At 39.7% G+C, this 20,830-nt stretch overlaps 1 protein-coding gene and 1 pseudogene across 1 annotated transcript; both read right to left on the reverse strand.

Annotated features, from left to right (window-relative positions):
• Positions 1–120: 120 nt before the first annotated feature.
• Positions 121–11,867, reverse strand: LOC134749084 (mucin-2-like; annotated as a pseudogene).
• A 1,431-nt stretch (positions 11,868–13,298) lies between these two features.
• Positions 13,299–14,861, reverse strand: LOC134749085 (peritrophin-1-like; the record flags this gene model as incomplete). Its single annotated transcript, XM_063683988.1, has 2 exons — positions 13,299–13,411; positions 14,373–14,861. Coding segments are annotated over 2 exons (570 nt in total), but the record flags the coding sequence as incomplete, so codon positions are not given.
• Between the last annotated feature and the right edge of the window lie 5,969 nt (positions 14,862–20,830).

Here is a 20,830-nt window from a genome sequence, read left to right on the forward strand (position 1 = left end):
CATATTCCTGATCCGTTATATTTATTTAGCGATTCCGTAATTTTATTTCATTGATGTAAGAAATGATTTTAAAATATTTTTTTCATAATAGATTTGTCCAAGAATGTCGGTTCGCGCCACAAAGGCGTTTGTCGCTTTCGAAATTATGCATCTGTTCAGATTCTTGAATTTGTTATGCCCTTGAAAAGTTCTGTGGCAAAAAATTTGGAGTATTGTCCCATGTCGTGTTTGTTCAGCGCTGTGATGCAGCCGGCATCGGTGGGCCAGTCACAAACCTGAAAACAAATTGGCATGTTGGTTCACAGTACATCAGTTATTCATGCCCGGGTTTTAGCTTTTAGCAAATACACGCACAGTTTTCAAGATATAAGCGAAAAACCGAAAAATAGTACCTTCAAACCCCCCTCTACTCCCGGCTCAAGCTACGGCCGGGGACTTTTGATATGGTGAACATACTCCTAACTAGTCCAAACAAAGTTATGAAGTTAAACGGTATACACTAAGAGTAAAAAAATCGCTTACTTGAATTCTCCTATTGAAGTGCAAGGTGGGCGGGCAGGCCCTCAGAACCAGTTCTCCCCACACGCAGTAGTAGAACCCGTTGCAGTCTCCCTCCACAGGCAGCAGCCATTGGATGTGGGGGTCCACGGGGCAACCGTTAGCGAGGAACCCAGCCGCGGGTGTTGTGGGTTCCACGGTGGTAGGTGTAGGGGTTGTGCTGGGCTTAGTGGCGTTAGATTCTGGAGTGGTGGGTTGTGTTGTCGTAGGTACAGACGAGTTGCAACCAGCGTTTGCGGGCCAGTCGCAGACCTAGAAATAATGTACCAATTACTTAAACACTTGAAATCCAATAAATATAAATAAAATGTCTTTATTCAATAGTTAATTCTCATACTCAATTCCTATTTTTACCCCCCTTGGGGTTGAATTTCAACAAATCCTTTCTAAAAGGAGCTTTATTTTTTTTAAATATATATTTCAAATTTTACAGTCCTATCCTTCAACAGTTTAGTGAGGTGAGGATGTATGTTTTCTTTCAGAAGTTGTGCAAAACGGAAAGAATTTAACTCTGTTGGGTCATCCTCTGAGAATACAATATACTGTCTGCGGTTGCGTCTAATTGCCACGACTCTTTTCACACATTTTTTATGAGTCGCGGCCATTCGACCGCAGACCTATTTTTTGAGAATGACCCTTTTATAAGGATCCCCAGGATCGACAAGTTATTCCTTATTATTGATATATACATATATACAGGGTGGCTAAAGATATTATGTGCATTCCCGTTACCAGGGAGGTTTGGGATTATACTGAGCAACTGCTACTATGGAACCAACCACGAAATCGCGAAATTTTTTTTTACCCTCCCATAGAAAATGGACCTGCCAAAATGTATGAAACAGCCAAATTTTTTTTCGCGATTTCGGGGTTGGTCCCATAGTAAAAGTTGCTCAGTATAATCCCAAAATCTCCCTGGCAACGGGAATGCACATATTTTTTGGCCACCCTGTATAAGCCGTTCAAGGCGAAACGTGAGTCAATAGGTCTGACAGCTATTTCAGCCACCAAGCAAGCTTACCTGGAGTTCCTTATTGAAGTGTAGAGTGGGCGGGCAGGCCCTAAGCACCAGTTCTCCCCACACGCAGTAGTAGAACCCGTTGCAGTCTCCCTCCACAGGTAGCAGCCAGTGGATGTGGGGGTTCGTAGGACAACCGTTCTCGAGGAAACCAGACGTGGGAGTTGTGGGTTTCGCGGTGGTAGGTGTAGGGATTGTAGGGTTCACGGTGGTAGGTGTAGGGGTTGTGGGCGTAGTAGCATTAGGTTCTTGAGTAGTGGGTTTTGCTGCAGTAGGTACAGATGAGTTACAACCAGCGTTTGCGGGCCAGTCACAAACCTGAAAACAGGTACCAATTATTCTAATTAAGTACTTAAGCACACTACTTCAAATCCAATAAATGTAAATATATTCTCTATATTAATTGATTAATTCGTATAATTTTAGTCTTTAAAAACTATCAACCAAATTTTCACACCTTTGGATCTAAATAAAAAATCCTGTAGCGCTTTGCAACATTTGAAGAATATATGGTTTTCGTTTTTCAAGGTCCTCAGTATCCTACCTTCGTCAGTGTAGTAAGTCGATCAAGGTAAAATGAAGGTAAAAACAACATATGGTCATTAACAGTTACCACCTCAAAGCATACCACCTGGAGTTCCTTATTGAAGTGCAGGGTGAGCGGGTAAGCCCTTAGGACCAGTTCTTCCCACACGCAGTAGTAGAACCCGAGGTAGACTGCAACGGCTACTGTTAGCGTTTTCGCTGGCACTACTTGAACGTTGAAGGGTTAAGATTGATATATAAAAACCGTTCAAGGCGAAGCATGAGTCAATAGAGCTAACTTTAACAACCAAACAAGCTTACCTGGAGATCCTTATTGAAGTGTAGAGCGGGCGGGCAGGTAACATATTTGAAAAACAGGATCGATCAATTATTTCAGCCAACATCGCAAAGCTTACCTGGAGATCCTTATTAAAGTGCAGGGTGGGCGGGCAGGCCCTCAGGACCAGTTCTCCCCACACGCAGTAGTAGAACCCGTTGCAGTCTCCCTCCACAGGCAGCAGCCAGTGGATGTGGGGGTCCACGGGACAACCGTTTTCGAGGAACCCAGGCACGGGTGTTGTGGGTTTCACGGTGGTAGGTGCAGAGGTTGTCGGCACGGTGGTTGTAGGTTCAGTGGTTATGGGTTCTGGAGTGGTGGGTTCCGTTGTCGTAGGTTCTGGAGTTGTGGGTTCTGAAGTGATGGGTTCCGTTGTCGTAGGTTCAAGGGTTGTGGGCTCGACAGTTGTAGGTTCGTTGGTCGTGGGTTCTGGAATAGTGGGATCTGTATCACTTGGAAGTTCAGAGGAGTCGCAACCAGCGTTTTCGGGCCAGTCACACACCTGGAAAGAATGTACGAATAACTTAAGTACACTTCAAATATAATGCTCATTTTATTGATCATTGATTAACTTGTTAATTTGTATGGCTGCCACTTCATCCTGGTAACCGTTAAAATCTGTAGACTCCTCGGGGTTAAATTTCAAAAATCCTTTCTAAGTAGAGCTACAAACCATTTGAAGAAAAATGATTAAAATTTCACAGTTCTATCCTACCTTCAAGACTTAGTTCAGTTAGAAAGTGCGTTGTATGTCAGTAACTGTGCGTAACGGAACTGTTTTAAAGGGGTCAATTTCACCAAACGAGCATTTGCATTTTAAATAATCTAATTTCAATGGAATTTTGAAATAGTGATTTAATATAATAAAATGTAGTGTGTAAATTCGTAGAAAAATAAAATAAACCCCATATTACTTTCAGGGTACACATATTCATGAAATTTTGAAAGATATTTTAGTTTGAAAATGCGATCCGGGTACGGGAATTTTTCTGTCCATGGGAACTGGATTTTTCTGGCACGAGAATTGGTTTTATAAGAATTATTCTTATTTAAACTATGTTTTATTATTAATAAAAAGTAAAATTATAAACATAGGATTACTAATGGCCCAGTTAAATTAAGGGTTTCACCTCGGAATGAGAGATAATAAGCTGGAAACTCGTATACACCTTCGTTATGACGTATTAAAGGTTCTCTTAAAAATCGACGCATAGATCGTGTGTGCGTCAGAAGTTATTCAAGGTCAAATGTCATACAAATCGGTTTTTCACGGATATCAAAATTTCTGTAGCTCCGATGTTATTTACATGTAGGAAAGAGTTGTAGAGCATAAAGTTTGCGACAATTAGGTACCAAAACTGTTTTCATGTGATTAGCCGTTTTCAAAATATACGGCATAGAAGGCGTAGCGGCCAGCTAAACGCACTATGACGCAAGGTTAGCTGGTAATCTCTGTGAATACTACATTCTATAAAGTTTTTAAATCGTTAAAAGGACACTTGTAGGTCATACATAGATTTTAAACCAAAAGTTGCCCCTCCTGTGGACATTAGTTAACAGCTTGTGTGCATATATGTAATGCATTTTATGACATAGTTTAATATAAAAAGGGGAAATTAAGCTTTATAGCCTATAACTTTAGGAACTTCTACAGGAAAGCGTACCTGGAGATCCTTATTGAAGTGTAGGGCGGGCGGGCAGGCCCTCAGGACTAGTTCTCCCCACACGCAGTAGTAGAACCCGTTGCAGTCTTCCTACACAGGCAGCAGCCAGTGAATGTGGGGATTCGTAGGACAACCGTTCTCGAGCCACCCAGACGTGGGTGTTGTGGGTTTCACGGTGGTAGGTGTAGGGGTTGAAGGCGTAGTGGCATTAGCTTCTGGAGTTATGGGTTTTGCTGTCGTCGGTACAGAAGAGTTGCAACCAGCGTTTACGGGCCAGTCGCAGACCTGGAAATAATTTACTTATTACTTAAGTAACAAATGTAAATCCATACATAATATTATAAATACGAAAGTTACCTCTTCACGCTTAAACCGCTGAACCGATTTGGTACAAAAACTGGTACACACACACAAAGTTTGGTATGGAGATAGTTTGGGCCCCGAGAAAGGACATAGGGTAGTTTGTTTTTCAATAATAATATTTTTTCAATAATCATCATCATCATTCCACGCAGACAAAGTCGCGGGTAGACGCTAGTATCTAATAAATGTAAGTATATTCATTGATAAATTCGTATAATTTTAGCTTTCATGGGCAATATCGTTAGTAGGGTGGTTAAAAACTGTCAACGCAATTTTCACACCGCTTGGACAAATAATTATCATATTATATAATATATACTTATATACTTATCAGTTGAGTTAGGCTGTGAGTTGTCTGTGAATAGCTGTGCATAATGGAACTGTTTTTAAATATATTTTCACAACACCAGTTCGTCAAGGCTCTTGATTGTTCAAAAACTGACGATAAAGTTGGATTTTATTTACAATAATTAGTGGCAGTACTTAAAAATGCAAGCCGTTATTAAAAGTAGCAGATCTTTTACAAAGGCAGTCCAAAAGATATCATTCCGTACAAAAAATCCGGGCGTCTACAAAATAGAATGTAGTTGCGGAAGTGTACATTGGTCAAACCAAACGGAGCGTGCATGATAGGGTAAAAGAGCACATAGCGGCAGTTAAAAATCGCCAAGTACACAAATCCGCGATCGCCAAACATCTTCTTACATGTGGCGCAAATCACTGGATTAAGCTTCATAAACCAAAAGTTGTCTCCACTGAACGCCATTATTATCCTAGAGTTGTGCGAAAGGCGATTGAAATCAAGAAACACCCCAAAAATGTTTATTGGGAAGATGGAATTAACTTATCGGCAACTTGGGGACCAGTGATCCAGAAGTTAAAGCCAAGGGATCTATCTTTGGATGTGTGCGTGGATGTTGTGAGTGTTGCGTGTCGGACTATTGACAATAATTAACATTTATGTGTACGTGTAGTGGGTGGTTTGAAAATGTGTTGTCTACCTCAAACTTTTTCATACACTTTTCGTCGGCTAGTCACACAAATCTCTGTTTTGACATTTTGCTGGGACGTCATCACGTCAGTTAGCCGCGACCACGACCAGTGAAACCTGTGTCGAAACTTCGGTAAATAAAGGTAACCGATTATAAATGTGACTTAATAGTGGCAAAGTTATTTGACGCAAATTGATTTTACATTACGATTTATCGTTGCTTAATTTTGGGATCTTTCGCTCGCTCGGGTATTAAAATTAGCACGAGCGGTTGAACAACAACTTTGGCCTCATGTAAAACGGTCATTTCGCTACCCATCTAAAAGCGTACCTGGAGATATTTATTGAAGTGCAGGGTGGGCGGGCAGGCCCTCAGGACCAGTTCTCCCCACACGCAGTAGTAGAATCCGTTGCAGTCTCCCTCCACAGGCAGCAGCCAGTGAATGTGAGGGTCCACGGGGCAACCGTTCTCGAGCCACCCAGGCGCGGGTGTTGTGGGTTTCGAGGTGGTAGATGTAGGGTTTGTGGGCTCGGCGGTTGTAGGTTGTGGGGTGGTGGGTTTCGTTGTCGTAGGTGCAGGGGTTGTGGGTTGGGTGGTTGTAGGTTCAGTGGTCGTAGGTTCTGGAGTGGTAGCAGGTACCGATTCATTTGGGGGTTCCGAGGAGTTGCAACCAGCATTTGCGGGCCAATCGCACACCTGGAAATAATTACGAAGAACTTCAGATTTAATGTAGCTGTATTCCATTTATCATTTATTAATTCATATAGTTGTATTTATGTATGTATAAACTCTTTATTGTACAAAACACAGAACACAAATATGGCATATAATAGGCAGTACAAAGGCAAACTTATCCCTTTAAGGGATTTCTTCCAGTTAACCTTTGAGTAGATGAGAATTGATGAAGAACAGTAGACAAATATAGCACTGTGTACAATAGACTAGAGGAACAATAAATTTATAAAAGAGGGCGAAATATATTAAAAAAAGATAATAATTAGAAGTAACAGTATAACAAATATATATAAAATCCTACGTTATTTTTTATTTTATTTTATTAATTCAAAAAATTTACACAGCATTACAGCGAACTAATACACTGAGAAATTTATAATAGAAAGTATTTATACAACTAGGTACATGATACAGTCTAGAAAGGACAACAGAACAAATGTAAGAAAAAAAACTAATACAAAACAGATGATTCACGCTTATCCATCGCCTCACAGTACTTCATACATTCTTTACACAGATCCATCCAACTACTTGCAAATAAATCACATTCCGGTGCTGATGCGAGGAGCGCGTTGATATACTGTAGAGCGCGGACAAGTGGTGATTTGCCATGAGACATAGTGCGCGTTTTAGGCACAGCTAATCGGTGAGGACTTCGCGGTCGTAAATTAATTTGGGCCTTAGCTATAGATGGTACGAACAGGCGTACGAGCTGTGCAACCAGTTCAAGGCAGTCCGAGTTCCCCCGTAAGACATTACATGCAGTAGTCAAGAGCCCGTAGTTACGCCTTACCTCTAAGGAATTAAACCCCAAAACGCCAAGCAGGAACTTTGATGGGTACAAATATGGGTAATACCCGTGAATCTTCTTATATAAGAACCGCAGAAAGGCTTTTTGGATTTTTTCCAGAAGCAGGACGTACTTGTCTTCATGCGGGCTCCAAACGACCGAGGCAGCTTCAAGTTTACTCCGTACTAACGCAGTGTACACTAATTTAATAGCCCTGACGTCATCAAAATCTCGCGCATTCCGAACTACAAACCCTAACCTCTGGTAGCAATTATTGGCTAACGCTTTCATGTGCTCATGAAAGTTGAGCTGCGTGTCGAGGATGACACCCAAGTCACGTATAGACTCGACACGAGTTATGGGATCAGGACCTAGCAGGTATTGGGCGAATAAGGGACTATTGGCACGGCTGAAAGTCATCACGGAGCACTTTGATTTGTTAAAAAGGAGCTTGTTGTCAATGCTCCACTGATGAAGGCGGTCAATATCCTCCTGCAAAGACACACAGTCGGACAATTGCTGCACTCCATAAATGAGCTTTAGGTCGTCAGCATATAATAAACATCTGGTTATATATAATAAATATATATCTATAGTCATAAACAGTTAATTGTGGTCCGATAGCCACAGTTTCTTTAACCGCCCCTTAAGCGATGCAACGGACCGCGATTTCCTTAAGGAGGGAGGCAACTCGTTCCAAAGCTGAACCGCTCGTACCGCAAAAGATTTACCATACGCACGAGATTTGTGATGAGGTGTAGCCTAGACAGTGCAAGATTTGCACTCAATCGAAGGCGATGGCCACTACCATCTGCCATAAATTTGTATTTTTGTAAGAGATAGACAGGAGAAGAAGGAATAAAAAGAACATTAAAAAGAAGAGGAAGAATATGCAGATCCTTGCGACGGCGGATGGGAAGCCATTTGAGTACGAAATAGAGAAACATGATCGTATTTCCTTAGACCGATTACAAATCTTATGCACATATTCTGCAGACGTTTAAGCTTGTCAAGCAGTTCCTGTCTCAGATCGAGAAACGCAATATCGGCGTAATCGAGAAGTGGTAATAGAAGAGACTGAGCCAACAAAATTTTCGTCGGAAGCGAGAGGAAATTCTGCAGGTGCCTCAGGGAAGCAAAATTCATTCCGCTGATTTCGCAGAGACATGAGGATCCCATGAGAGCGTCTGGTCCATAGCAATACCAAGGGTTTTGACAGCGGTAGAGAAAGGAATAGGAGTCCCGTCGAACATAATATCTGGCAAGACCTGGTAAGACAGCTTGGAGATGGAGTAAGGACTACCAATGATTATCGCCTGCGACTTTGTGCTGTTAACTTTCGGATTTATTCCAAGTCGGAGTTAATTTGGCTGACTAGAGAACTGCTATTTGCTTCTGGCTGCCTCCTAGTACTTAGCCGTTAAAATATTTCAACCCGATATTCGGGGTTGAATTTCAAAAATCATTTCTTAGTCATGTCATAATCATAACTCATTTTAATTTGTGGTAAACTTAAACTAAGTACACAGTACACATACAATAGTAACATTACAAAGATATTTAGAGCATTGACACATAACATTGTTAGTAGGGGTAAGTAAACAACATTTAAAGAATACTTTTTTTTTGTTTAATTTCACTGTAATATTCTATCTTCAACAGTTTAGTTTGGGTTTGTGTTGTCTATCAGAAGCGGAACTGACTTGTCCCGAAAAACGTAACCACCATTAACTAAAAATATTAGTGTCTTCATAAAGTTATAAAAGGTAACACTAGTGGATGGCTCTGTGAGTTAAATCCTTGTGAAATACCATATAGCTCGGATAGTTCTGCCATTTTTAAAATTTCCAAAAACTGGATTGACAAATAATTCCTTACGATTGATATATACAAGTTGAATGGCAAAGCGTGTGCAAATAGAGCTGACAGCCTCATCATCCACCATCGCAAGGCTTACCTGGAGATCCTTATTGAAGTGCAGAGTGGGCGGGCAGGCCCGCAGGACTAGCTCTCCCCATACGCAGTAGTAGAACCCGTTGCAGTCTCCCTCCACAGGCAGCAGCCAGTGGATGTGGGGGTTCGTAGGACAACCGTTCTCAAGGAACCCAGATGTGGGTGTTGTGGGTTTCACGGTGGTATCTTTAGGGGTTGTTGGCGTAGTGGCATTAGCTTCTGGAGTGGTGGGTTGTGTTGTTGAAGGTACAGAAGAGTTGCAACCAGCGTTTGCGGGCCAGTCGCAGATCTAGAAATAATGTACGAATTACTTAAGCATACTTCAAATCTATTTTATCATTGATTAGTTCATAAGTATTAGCTTCTGGCTGCCACAACATCCTAGCAGTCGTTAAGAACTGTCAACCCAATTTTCACTCCCCTTGGAGTTGAATTAAAAAATATATCAAAGAGACCGTCTACGAGCGATACTTCTGGCAGTTCTGGCAAGACTCGAACTTGAGACCTTTCGGAATACCGGTCCGATCGCTGCTTGCAACCCAATTTTCATCCCCCTTGGAGTTGAATTTCAAACACCCTATTTTTTATCAAACAGGGGTCGTCTGCGAGCAATACCACAAAATTTTATGTAATGCTGGCACCACACTTCGCCTTATGTGGCAAATATTCGTGTTGCATCTCTTTCCTTTGACATACAAAACAAAAGGAATGCAACACGAATATTTGCCAAATACAGCGCAGTGTGGTGCTGGCATTACAGGAAACAAAAACCCATTCTGTTCTAAGTGAAGCTCTACAACATTTCAGGAATATGTATTTTAAATTTCACCCTTTTCAGTGTCATTTCACATCTTTCTTTCAGCATGTGTGTTGTATGAGATGATATGAGAGAAGCTGTGCATGAAAGAAACTGTTTCATAAATATATTTGAAGATAAGGAAGGCCGAATGGCCTGCAAAGCGGACCCACTTTAATTATGTTGGTGTCTTTTTTAAGGTATAAAAGGTAACATCGTGGCTCTGTGAGCTGTAGACCTCGCAAATCACTACAGTTCCGCCATTAAAAAAAAAAACATAAACTGGATCGACAAATAATTCGTTATGATGTTTAATCGTGGGTCAATAGAGCTGATGGCCATTTCAGCCACCATTTTAAAGCTTACCTGGAGTTCCTTATTGAAATGCAGAGTGGGCGGGCAGGCTCTTAGCACCAGTTCGCCCCACACGCAGTAGTAGAACCCGTTGCAGTCTCCCTCTACAGGCAACAGCCAGTGGATGTGGGGGTCCACGGGGCAACCGTTCTCTAGGAACCCTGGCACAGGTGTTGTGGGTTTCGCGGTGGTAGGTGCAGGGGTTGTAGGCTCGGTATTTGAAGGTTTAGTTGTTGTAGGTTCTGGAGTGGTGGATTCCGTTGTAATTGGTTCAGGGGTTGTGGGTTCTGGAGTGGTGGGTTCCGTTGTCGTAGGTTCAGAGGTTGTGGGCTCGGTGGTTGTGGGTTCTAAAGTGGTGGGTTTCGTTGTCGTGGGTTCAGGGGTTGTGGGCTCGGTGGTTGTGGGTTCTGAAGTGGTGGGTTCCGTTGTCGTAGGTTCAGGGGTTGTAGGCTCGGTGGATGTGGGTTCTGAAGTGGCAGGTTCCGTTGTCGTAGGTTCAGGGGTTGTGGGTTCTGAAGTGGCAGGTTCCGCTGTCGTAGGTTCCGCAGTTGTTGTCTCAGCAGTTGTAGGGTCAGTGGTAGCAAATTCTGGAGTGGTAGGATCCGTTTCTAGCTCAAGTGTACGCGTAGAATCTTCTCCTGGACTGTTTCTATCACCACAGTCTACATTATACTGCCAGTCACACTGTCCGATTTCAATGTTGAAGTAAAGGTCGCAGCAGCAGGTCATCTCTACTGGTTTGCCATATGAGCACATATAGAATTTGTGGCAGTCTTCGTGGGCCAGAAGTTTATCCCGTGCCCACCAGTCTGATGGACATGACTCATCGGCTGCTACGGCCATCACAGCCACTAATAAGGCTGCTATGACGGCTAAAAAATGGATGGAACTTACTTTTTGTGTTTTTTTTTAACAATCAAACAGTTGTTTTTTGGTTTGTTCTTGTTCTTTTTTGTTTTAATAGCTAATATCGAAATGCGCGTTTTCCCAGAGATAAGAACTAGCTAAACCGATTTTTCGCCCAACCCCCATTTAGCAAATTTAATCGAAATCGTTAGAGCCGTTTCTGAGATCCCCGAAATATAAAATATATACAAAGTGGGTAGTGACCGTGCTTGTGAAGCCGATGGTCCTGCGTTCGAATCCCGGTAATTTATTTGTGTAATGAGCACTGACGAGTCTTGGGTGTTTTCTATGTATTTATGTATTTGTCTATTACATATATCGTTGTCTGAGTACCCACAACACAAGCTTTCTTGAGGTTACTGTGGGACTTAGTCAGTCTGTGTAAGAATCACAAAAAAACCACTTAGCTAAACAAACGGAGTTTATTTATTTATTTTAAAGTTGCAGCATGCTGAAGCATGAGTTACTATAAATCCCAAATCACTATAAAAGTGCCTATAATATTCGATAGATCCATCAATTCGATTCGGTCGATATCTCCAGGATCCTATATCACCAGATATGCCTGACAATAGCACTAACTGTGAATAAAATTAAACTCTTTCAACCAAGAACAAAATCCAAATCCGCCCGGACGTCTTTGACAAATCGGGAGATTAAGAAGTACCTTCTTGGAAATTTGGAAGTCGCAAGTAGCACAGTAGCTGTATAGCAGCCGAATAATGTCTGGGTAACTGATTATCTCTTACCCAGTCATTATTCGGCTGCTATACAGCTATCTGTGCTACTTGGGCGGTTAATTAGAGGTCTAAACAATTTCTTAAATTAATAAGAATATTTACACTAATATTTACCCTTCATTATTCGTTCGTTGGTCTGGTTTGTTAATTGAAACAAACTTGATGTGATTTTAGACCGGATGTTTTATATGGCTTTCCATGTAAGTGGGTACTTGACGATTATAAGATTTATATGTAGTTCAGCGGTGATATCAGCGCTTAACAAGGTAGGTACCTAATTGAAATTACCTACTATGCGGTTCCGAAATGGAGGAAACGCGTTAAAACAATGAGGAGATGGCACAGTAAGTTTTTAAGCTTCAGGGTGGATATATACTGCAAACATCGTAATTCGAGGATGGTTCATTTATCTTCAATCTAAGATAATGTAACTTGATTAATTCTGAACTGTGTATACTTACTCGTAACTTACCTATTTATGTAACGAAATATATTATATTTGTGAATACATGATCTGAATCTGATCTGATATAATAGTGGGTCCCTAGGCAAATGCTCGGCGACTCGCTATTGCCCCGACTTAGTGCGCATGGATATATATATGTTGGTGGTTATATATTCTACATAAGCATAGAACATTATGCAGCAAAATATAGCACTATAGGGACGCTTAATCATTTGTTAATTACATATTATACAACGTATGTGATTTGTCTCGCACAATTTACTTTCTTGTGGTCTAACAATGCCTTTAAACAACGATTCAAGTCCCACGCTCGAAAAAATGTGTGACCTCCATACAAACTTTCAACCCCCTTTTCACCACCTTGGGTGGGGGCTCAATTTTCAAAAACGCTACTATCAGTTTTTTTCTTTTAATGAAATTCCTTCTTACGAAGTTTCAAGTCCCTAGCTTAAAATAAAATTTGAACCTCATACAAACATTTAACCCCGTTTTACCCCATTTAGAGGATGAATTTTTTAAAACGATAAAATATATTGCTTTATACAAAGTTACAAGTCCCGAACTCAAAAAAATGTTTGTGTCGAATGTGTTATAACAAACTTTCATCCCCTTTATAACCCCCTTAGGGGTTGAATTTCTCAAAATCGCTTTTTATTTCTTGTACACATTACAAATGTAACCCTGATCGTGTTCTCCCCTTACCCAACCGGAATCACAAGAAGTAAGGCTCCCAACAAGGAGATAATTTTTCGAGATCGCAGTGAGCCTGTAGTTAAGACAACAACAAATCGCTGGCCCGATATCACATGTTTCACTTTTATCGAACTGAAATTTGAACTTTATCATAGTGACATTAAGTCGAATTTCAACTATCTTGAAAATGTAACATAGAACCCTGTAATATTGGGGCAGCTAAATAACAAAAACAATCTGGAAAGGTACACACATGAAAGTATAATTCAAATACGTAACGATTTTTTAAAGGGTGTTTTATTGTTATTTAAACTATTTTTTTACCTAGAATATCTATTTTGAGAATATTTGTCACGTTAGCTCCTTTTCGCCAGGCGGTCGTTGCGTAATTGTGTACCTACTTGTTCGGCTATTTGGCGTACATCTGTTTGAAGGTGGATCTAAAAACGTTGAAGGTATTGGCCGATGTTGTGTTTGTTCAGCGATGTAGTGCAGCCAGCGTTTTCGGGCCAATCACAAACCTGAAAAAAATGGAGTTCAGTAAAGGTCCACAGGGCCGCATCGCACGCAACAGATTTTAGTATTCTTTGTATAGAAAGTCACACAAGTGCGTCCACTGTATCCGCACCGTGCGATGCGTCAAATGCGTCATGCAAGCGATGCGGCCCTGTGGACGTCTAAATATACCTTAAGCAGACGATCTCCATTGTAAATTGTTTAAAAAATACGCTTTTACTCATTCAATCGCACACATTTTGGACTGTTATTATTATTATTTCGTATGGCTTTTATTAGTTTTATTCCTGATTTTAATTTACAATTTATATAGGTAGTTACACAGAACGAAAATATTTACAATTGACTGATTGATTGATTGATTTTACTATAGACTCTGTAGTTATGGATTTATGGATTAAGAGATATTGGACATCTTACCTAGCCTTATACAGTACAATGTACCTACTACCTACCTACTGTTTCGATGGAATTTGAACCTTTATTAAAACATATAAAGTAGGATTTCATTTATCTCGTTAAATTTCAGAAGATATAAAATTTAACCCATTTAAAAATATAACCAGATTCAAACTTTTTTAGCAAACAATTTGTTTGGTTGGAGCCGTTGGCGTTGGAGGCACGAGGCGAGACATGAATGTCGAAGTTGATATCGAATTTTATAATATTACACGAGTACAGTGAGCAGCCGAAGTTGCTAAGCGGGCGAGGTGTTCAAAGTTCTTGACACGCTCTTATTCTCTTAACAATAAAGTCGCGTCAAGATCAGTTTAAACACCTCGCCCGCTTAGCAACTTCTGCTGCTGACTGTACGAACTACATATAAAAATAATTTCATAACGAAGAGATTTTTTTCTCAATGAAAGAGCCTCAAAATGCATTTAAAATTAACAATACTGATCTTCTAAAACTTAATATCAGAACGAAAAATCAGTAACCAATGTGTAAAATGGTTGAATAGCTTACCTGAAGTTCTCTATTGAAGTGCAGGCCGGGCGCGCATTTACTCAGGACTAGTTCTCCCCACACACAGTAGTAGAACCCGTTGCAGTCTCCCTCCACAGGCAGCAGCCAGTGGATGTACGGGTCCACGGGGCAACCGTTCTCGAGGAACCCAGGCGCGGGTGTTACGGGTTCTTCGGTCGTGGGTTCAGTAGTTGTAGGTTCGGCAGTGGTAGGCTCTGTTTCTGGCTCAGCAGTAGTCGTAGGTTCTTGTCCAGGAATGTTCCTTTCACCACAATCTACCTCCGAGAGCGAGTCGCACTTCCAGGTATGAATGTTGAAGAAAAGATCGCCCCAGCAGGTCATCTCAACGGGATCGCCAAATCTGCACATGTAGAACTTATTGCAATCATCATGGGCCAGCAGTTTGTCCTGGGTCCAGTCCGATGGGCATGAATCGTCGGCTACTACGGCCACCACGGCTACTAATAATGCTGCTACGACACCTAAAAACAGATAAAAATGATTAAGTTAGGTAGTTGAGGACTATGGTATAGTTAGTAAACAATAAAAGCCCCGAAATAGACCCTTGGGGCACGCCTATTAAAATTTCAAGACTTTAATGCGTGTGACTTTGTAATTAACTAGTATTTTTTAATCTTTGCGTGTAAATATATTTGAATAAAATTTATGATTAATGTATTTTAAATTATGAATAGGTACTTAAACAATTTAGGTATCTCATATGTTATGGTACATAATGTCAATTACTTCTGACTCATCACCACTATATTACACCTTTTTAGGAAATATTCAATTTTATAAATTGTGATTTTTAAACATGGGAAGGAAAAATAATAGGTATAAATAGTTACAATGAGAAATATAAAACTCGCACAATTTACCCTTCATATTTTGTTGGTTGGTTTGAAGTGAACAGAAACAAAGTTCGCGTGTTACGTGACAGGTTGTTTTATATCTTTCTGCGTAGCTAAGTAGGAATTTAGCGATTATAGGTAATTCAGCAAGTGATATCAGCGCATAAGAAGGTACCTAGCTAATCCATTGCTATGCGGTACCAAAATTGTGGTGATTTATTGATTAGGTACATTTAAAAACACACCGATTGTATACATACAAAACAAAAAAAGACTAATAAATACGATTTTTTTGATACCACCTCGGTGGCAATCAAGCATACGGCCCGCCTGATGGTAAGCAGTTACCGTAGCCTATGGACGCCTGCAACACCAGAGATATTACACGCGCGTTGCCTACCCTTTAAAAACCTGTACACTCCTTTTTTGAAGAACCCCATACTGTAGCCCCTCGGGAAAACCTCGGCAGGGAGCTCATTCCACATCCGAAGCGTCCGCGGGAGGAAATTTCTCTTAAACCGCGACTCAAAATAAACACTCGCAAGAAAAACCAACTTTCCGCTCTTGTTGCACAAATAACTATTTCATGGCTGTTATTAGCCGTTATGAGTGATCTATTTGTACCATTTAGGAACAAACTATTGTATACCTAAGAACAAGTTTGGGAACAAATCAAATTATTTTATTAAATATTTTGATTTGTTTTAAGTAGTCACACATATATAAATTAAAAACTGTAATAGATGTCATATATATATGACATCAATAACAATAATATATGACATCTATTACAGTTTTTTTATTGTATACCTACCTATTTTGTTTAACAATTCTCAAGTATAATTAAATAAATAAATTAAATATCTAAAAAATATACATAAACGTAATGAAACGAGGCTGGAGGGCTTCGTCGCTTTTTCTTCAATATATGACATCTATTTCAGTTTGTAATAAAACGAATCAATAACAAGAAATGTTTTTGTGAACCCCATAGCCACATTTCCTAGTCGTAAATGCGATTACAAACAAATCAGTCTTTATTTGTGATAAATTGATAACAGACATTTATTTCAAGTTTAGAATACTTACATTTATGCCTTATTTTATTATCCCTATTGTTCGTATACATTCCTGTTCTGTAAACATACCAGCCAAGTGTAAAAATATGGGTTCACACGGTTCACACACAATACGGGTGGTTTACTCCAAAATATTATTATGTCCCATTGCTCTCATGTCGGTGAATTAAGAACTGTGGGACATTTTTGACCAGGTAAGTTGTGTGCACCCATATTTTTCCACTTGACTGTACCTATACTTAGTACCTTTACATGTACAGTCAAGGAATTGGATTTCTGTGCCGCTACGTGACTTTGTTACAGTGGCAATTATATGGCTTTGTATGTGTTTTGGGGGGATTGTTTTTTTCTTACTATAGCAATATGGGTACCAAATGAAAGCTAGTGAAGACCATTTCAAAAATATATGTAAACAGTCTGGTTTTTTGTTTGTTTTAATAATAGTTGCACTTTATTGTAACAAAAAAATATACTTTTTTTCAACTTGATGTACTTTTCTTATTTTTGGTTATATCTGGTTAATTACCTATATTTTTTTTAATTATATAGATGATATTCACAGTCACTTTGTATACATTTTGGAATGATCCACTAAGTCATTTTCAATTTAGAGCAGTTCAAAGTCATGTGTGGATAGTGAAATTTTTGAACGTTTTCTAATAATTTGTTAGACGAAGTAGTGAAAATGTTACAGTATGTTATATATTTGTGATCTACTCACAAAGCCCTTTCATTTGATATCCCACATGGAATGATAAAAAAAAAAGTAAAAACTTTGTACTGCCGACTTTTTGACGTCACAGCAACTACCCCCACCATTTTCGCGCTTGTCATGTATGTTCAGGACATCACACTGAATGCACTGATACCAAATATGTCCATGTTTGCGACGACATGAGCGAAAATGGATTTCCAGAAAGCTTCTAGACCAAAAACCGCCGTACTATTTCAGACTAGCGAATTGTAAAAATTATTTAAATGCAGTTTTGTTTCTTTTTAAAAATAAATGAATGTTTCCTTTAAGTAAAATGAGCTAACTTACGGCGCGATTCGGGAAATGAATAAGATATTCGCTAGATATGAAATAATGAACATATGTGACGTCCCACGGGTCAAGGTACCTTATACCGGTTGGCGCTTACCCCTGCATACAAATTTCTGTAAATTTGTATGGACGTGGGGTACCTTTTCTCTGCAGCTGACTGTACCCTTTGCCGTAGAATGTCGTCTTTACTATTTCATATCTCGTGAATTCTAATAATTCTCTAATACATTTTCCGAATCGCGCCGTTAAGGTTTTAAGGTACTTTCCCTTCAGGGCTCATATTTTTTTCCACCCTGTAGGTATGTCTGTGGTTTACTAAAATCGTAGGTTCAAAGTTCAAACCTAGGTTGTGCTGTTGGTATAGAGTAAAAAAATATTTTTAAAATTGCACATGACTGATTGGACCTATTGCGTAACAATCTACAACTGAGGTATGCAGGGTATCATGTTTGGAAACCCTAACAGCATTCATTGTGACGTCATTATGACGTCGCTGACGTCACTTTGCTACCTGAGAAGGATCAAACGAAGGCCAATGACAATGATAGGGACCTTAAAATCTACCGATTCGACCCCTTGATATTCAACGAAATCTTTTGGTTTCCGAGAAGTCATCAACATTGGGCTCCATATAACTATCAGAACAGTTTTCAGTCAAATCAGGTTAATATTTAAGTACATAATAAACTCCGGTCTCCTATATGGTCCTTGTTTTGATAGGTTAAATTGCTTACGACTTGTATTCTTTTTGAAATAATTAATTTACATTGTTAGGTTAGCATGGTTCGATCATTTTTCCGAAACCATTAATTTTTCCTGAACATAAACTGTAGCCAAATCTGTAGCTCTTAAGGTACTCAATTGCTGGCCTTCATATGAATCATATGATCCGTACTAAAAGTGACACCATGTATCTATTACAAGCGGAAGTCTCTGTCTAATGAAAATAATTCGAAAGACGAGTCCCAATCTAATCATAAATTTGAATAAAATGAGTTGTACAACCTTATGCAACAGCAGGGGGGCCTCATCAGTTGCTACGAGATTTCCGCTACATACCTACGGCACAGACCCGTGCTACGAGGCCTAAATGAGTGTGAGCTACGGCGTAGCAAACACCGCTACGCATTTAAAATTTTCATCTTATTACAAGGGACTAATGGCCCAATTCGAACAATGCCTATAAGATGTCACGGCGATACGATTCCGATCTTTCAATGTCCAAAGTGACGTTTTTGGTTAACGAAATGTAACTTTTCACGATCAGTATCGTATCGGTGTGACATCTAATAAGCATTGTTCGAATAGGGCCGTAACCTGCAAAAGCAAACATATCTTTGACGTCGACCGTTCATGACCCATCACTTGGTTTCTAAATTGTATAGCGGAATTCTAAGACCTCTAGCAAATAACAAATCAGAGTAGCAAATCGCGGAATGTACACGTCATAATCATCTATTGCAACCATAATATCGTCAACACACGATTAGTAGTAAAATGATGAAGTATCCGCTTATCAGCATCATAATCCGGGATTTAACAACAAACCGGTGTTATCAGTAAATCAGTACAGCGTACATAGCTACTGGTCAAGATAAAAACTGGATTAAATGTACATATCTATTAGGTACCGTCAAATCAGGTAACTATAGTCCTTAAGATTTATTTTATTTTATGTGATAGTCAGCAAACGAGCAGACGAGCCGCCTGATGGGAAGCAGTCATCGTCGCCCATGGACGTAAGCAACATCACAGGAGCCACTTACGCATTGCCGACCCTTGAGAACCCTAAATACCCGCTTCTTGAAGAATCCCATGTCGTACAACTAGGGTCTAGTTTTTAACGTTGATTCTTTACGAGCCTTTATGATCTGTACTCGTTAGATTTATTTTGGAGCTTAGATACACTAATGCTCTTTCTATATTATATACTCAACATAATTTGAAAAAATAGGCACTATACATATTTTACTTGAACTTGAATTTGGACATTTTGGATCATAGTTGTAAGTTGTGGACTTAAGTTACCTGATTTTACGGTACGTACTTTTCAACTATTATGAGCAAATTTGATTTGTTTTGTAACTTGCCTCTCCGCGACTCCGTAGAGTCCGTAGATATTGGTAAATTGGCCCCCACCCTTAATCCATTGCACTTACTAAGGGGATGAGTTACGGGATGACAATAATCATTTGTCCTATTGTCCTTTTTAGGTTACAATTAGGATGATACACATGTTGAATTTTATCGTCGACCCTATTAACGCAGCGCGGTGCGGCGCGGGCTAATCAATCCTTTGATACCTAATGGACGTGTCTGGCGTGGGCGAACGCGAAGCGGGGCGATGCGACGCGGTTTACAGTTTACACGCGAACGTCGAGGGGCGCGGCGCGACGAGAAGCGGCGCGGAAGAAACAAATCGTTCTTACATATATACATAAGTGTTCTAGGTGAGCGATCTTGGCGCGATGGCGAAGCGGAAAGGCGCGGCGCGGAACGGGCGCGATCAATCCATTTGATTTTTAGACGCGAATACGACGCAGCTAGAGGCGTGGCGCATGTAAAATACCGGATTTGATTTGATTAGTCGACTCACATTTGATTATTTACAGGTTTTACTGTAATCTATAGGAAAAAGAAATAAAAAAATATTTAAATGCACGGAAATTGGCATAAATGACTTAAGCGCCAATAAGTTATATGGCACTTACGACTATTGTAAGTTCGCTGTGATAATGACTCGACAAACTAATTATTTTTTATTATTAATTTTTTTAAGCTATTTGCGAAGTCTAAAACTCACAGAGCCCCTAGTTTCGTTTATAGAAAGAGCGTTAGCGAAGGTCTCCGTTTCCGATTATCCGGATGTTCTCCTCTGCAACCGATTTTTATGAAATTTTGTGAGCCGGTTTGGTAGTTAAATATTTTTTTTTTGTCGTTTCGTATTTTTATAAATGTTCAAAATGGTGGAAATTGAGATAAAGGACTTAAGTGCCTGTAACGCTAATGGCACTTAAGACTATTGGGAGTTCGCTGCGATAATGACTCAACTAATTAAGATTTTTTATTTTTAGATTTTTAACAAAGAGGATATAATATTATAGAGCGGTACTGTCATAGTAAATTTTGTAACCACAGTAAATTCACTGTCATCTATCGACACACATTAAAACTAAAAATGAAGATTTATAAAAATACGATAAAATGTATTTAAATATGGATAAATATTTTTTTTATTTGCATTAATTATTTTTATGATTTTGACCCATGTTCTTTTACTGATATGCGTTAAAGTTGTTAAATAACAAACGAAACCGTCAACGCCCTCTATACGAGAGTAGGCCAAAGGTACTGGCGCCATCTGATAGAAACGTTTTTTCCTTAGACTGTATCCATCTATTACGGAGTTATATCTATCTTTGATTTTTAAGCTTATGAAGCTTATCGCGAAGTCTAAAACAGCTCACAGAGCCAGCGGTT

Source organism: Cydia strobilella, chromosome 17 (genome assembly GCF_947568885.1).
Source record: "Cydia strobilella chromosome 17, ilCydStro3.1, whole genome shotgun sequence".
Lineage (NCBI taxonomy): Eukaryota > Metazoa > Arthropoda > Insecta > Lepidoptera > Tortricidae > Cydia > Cydia strobilella.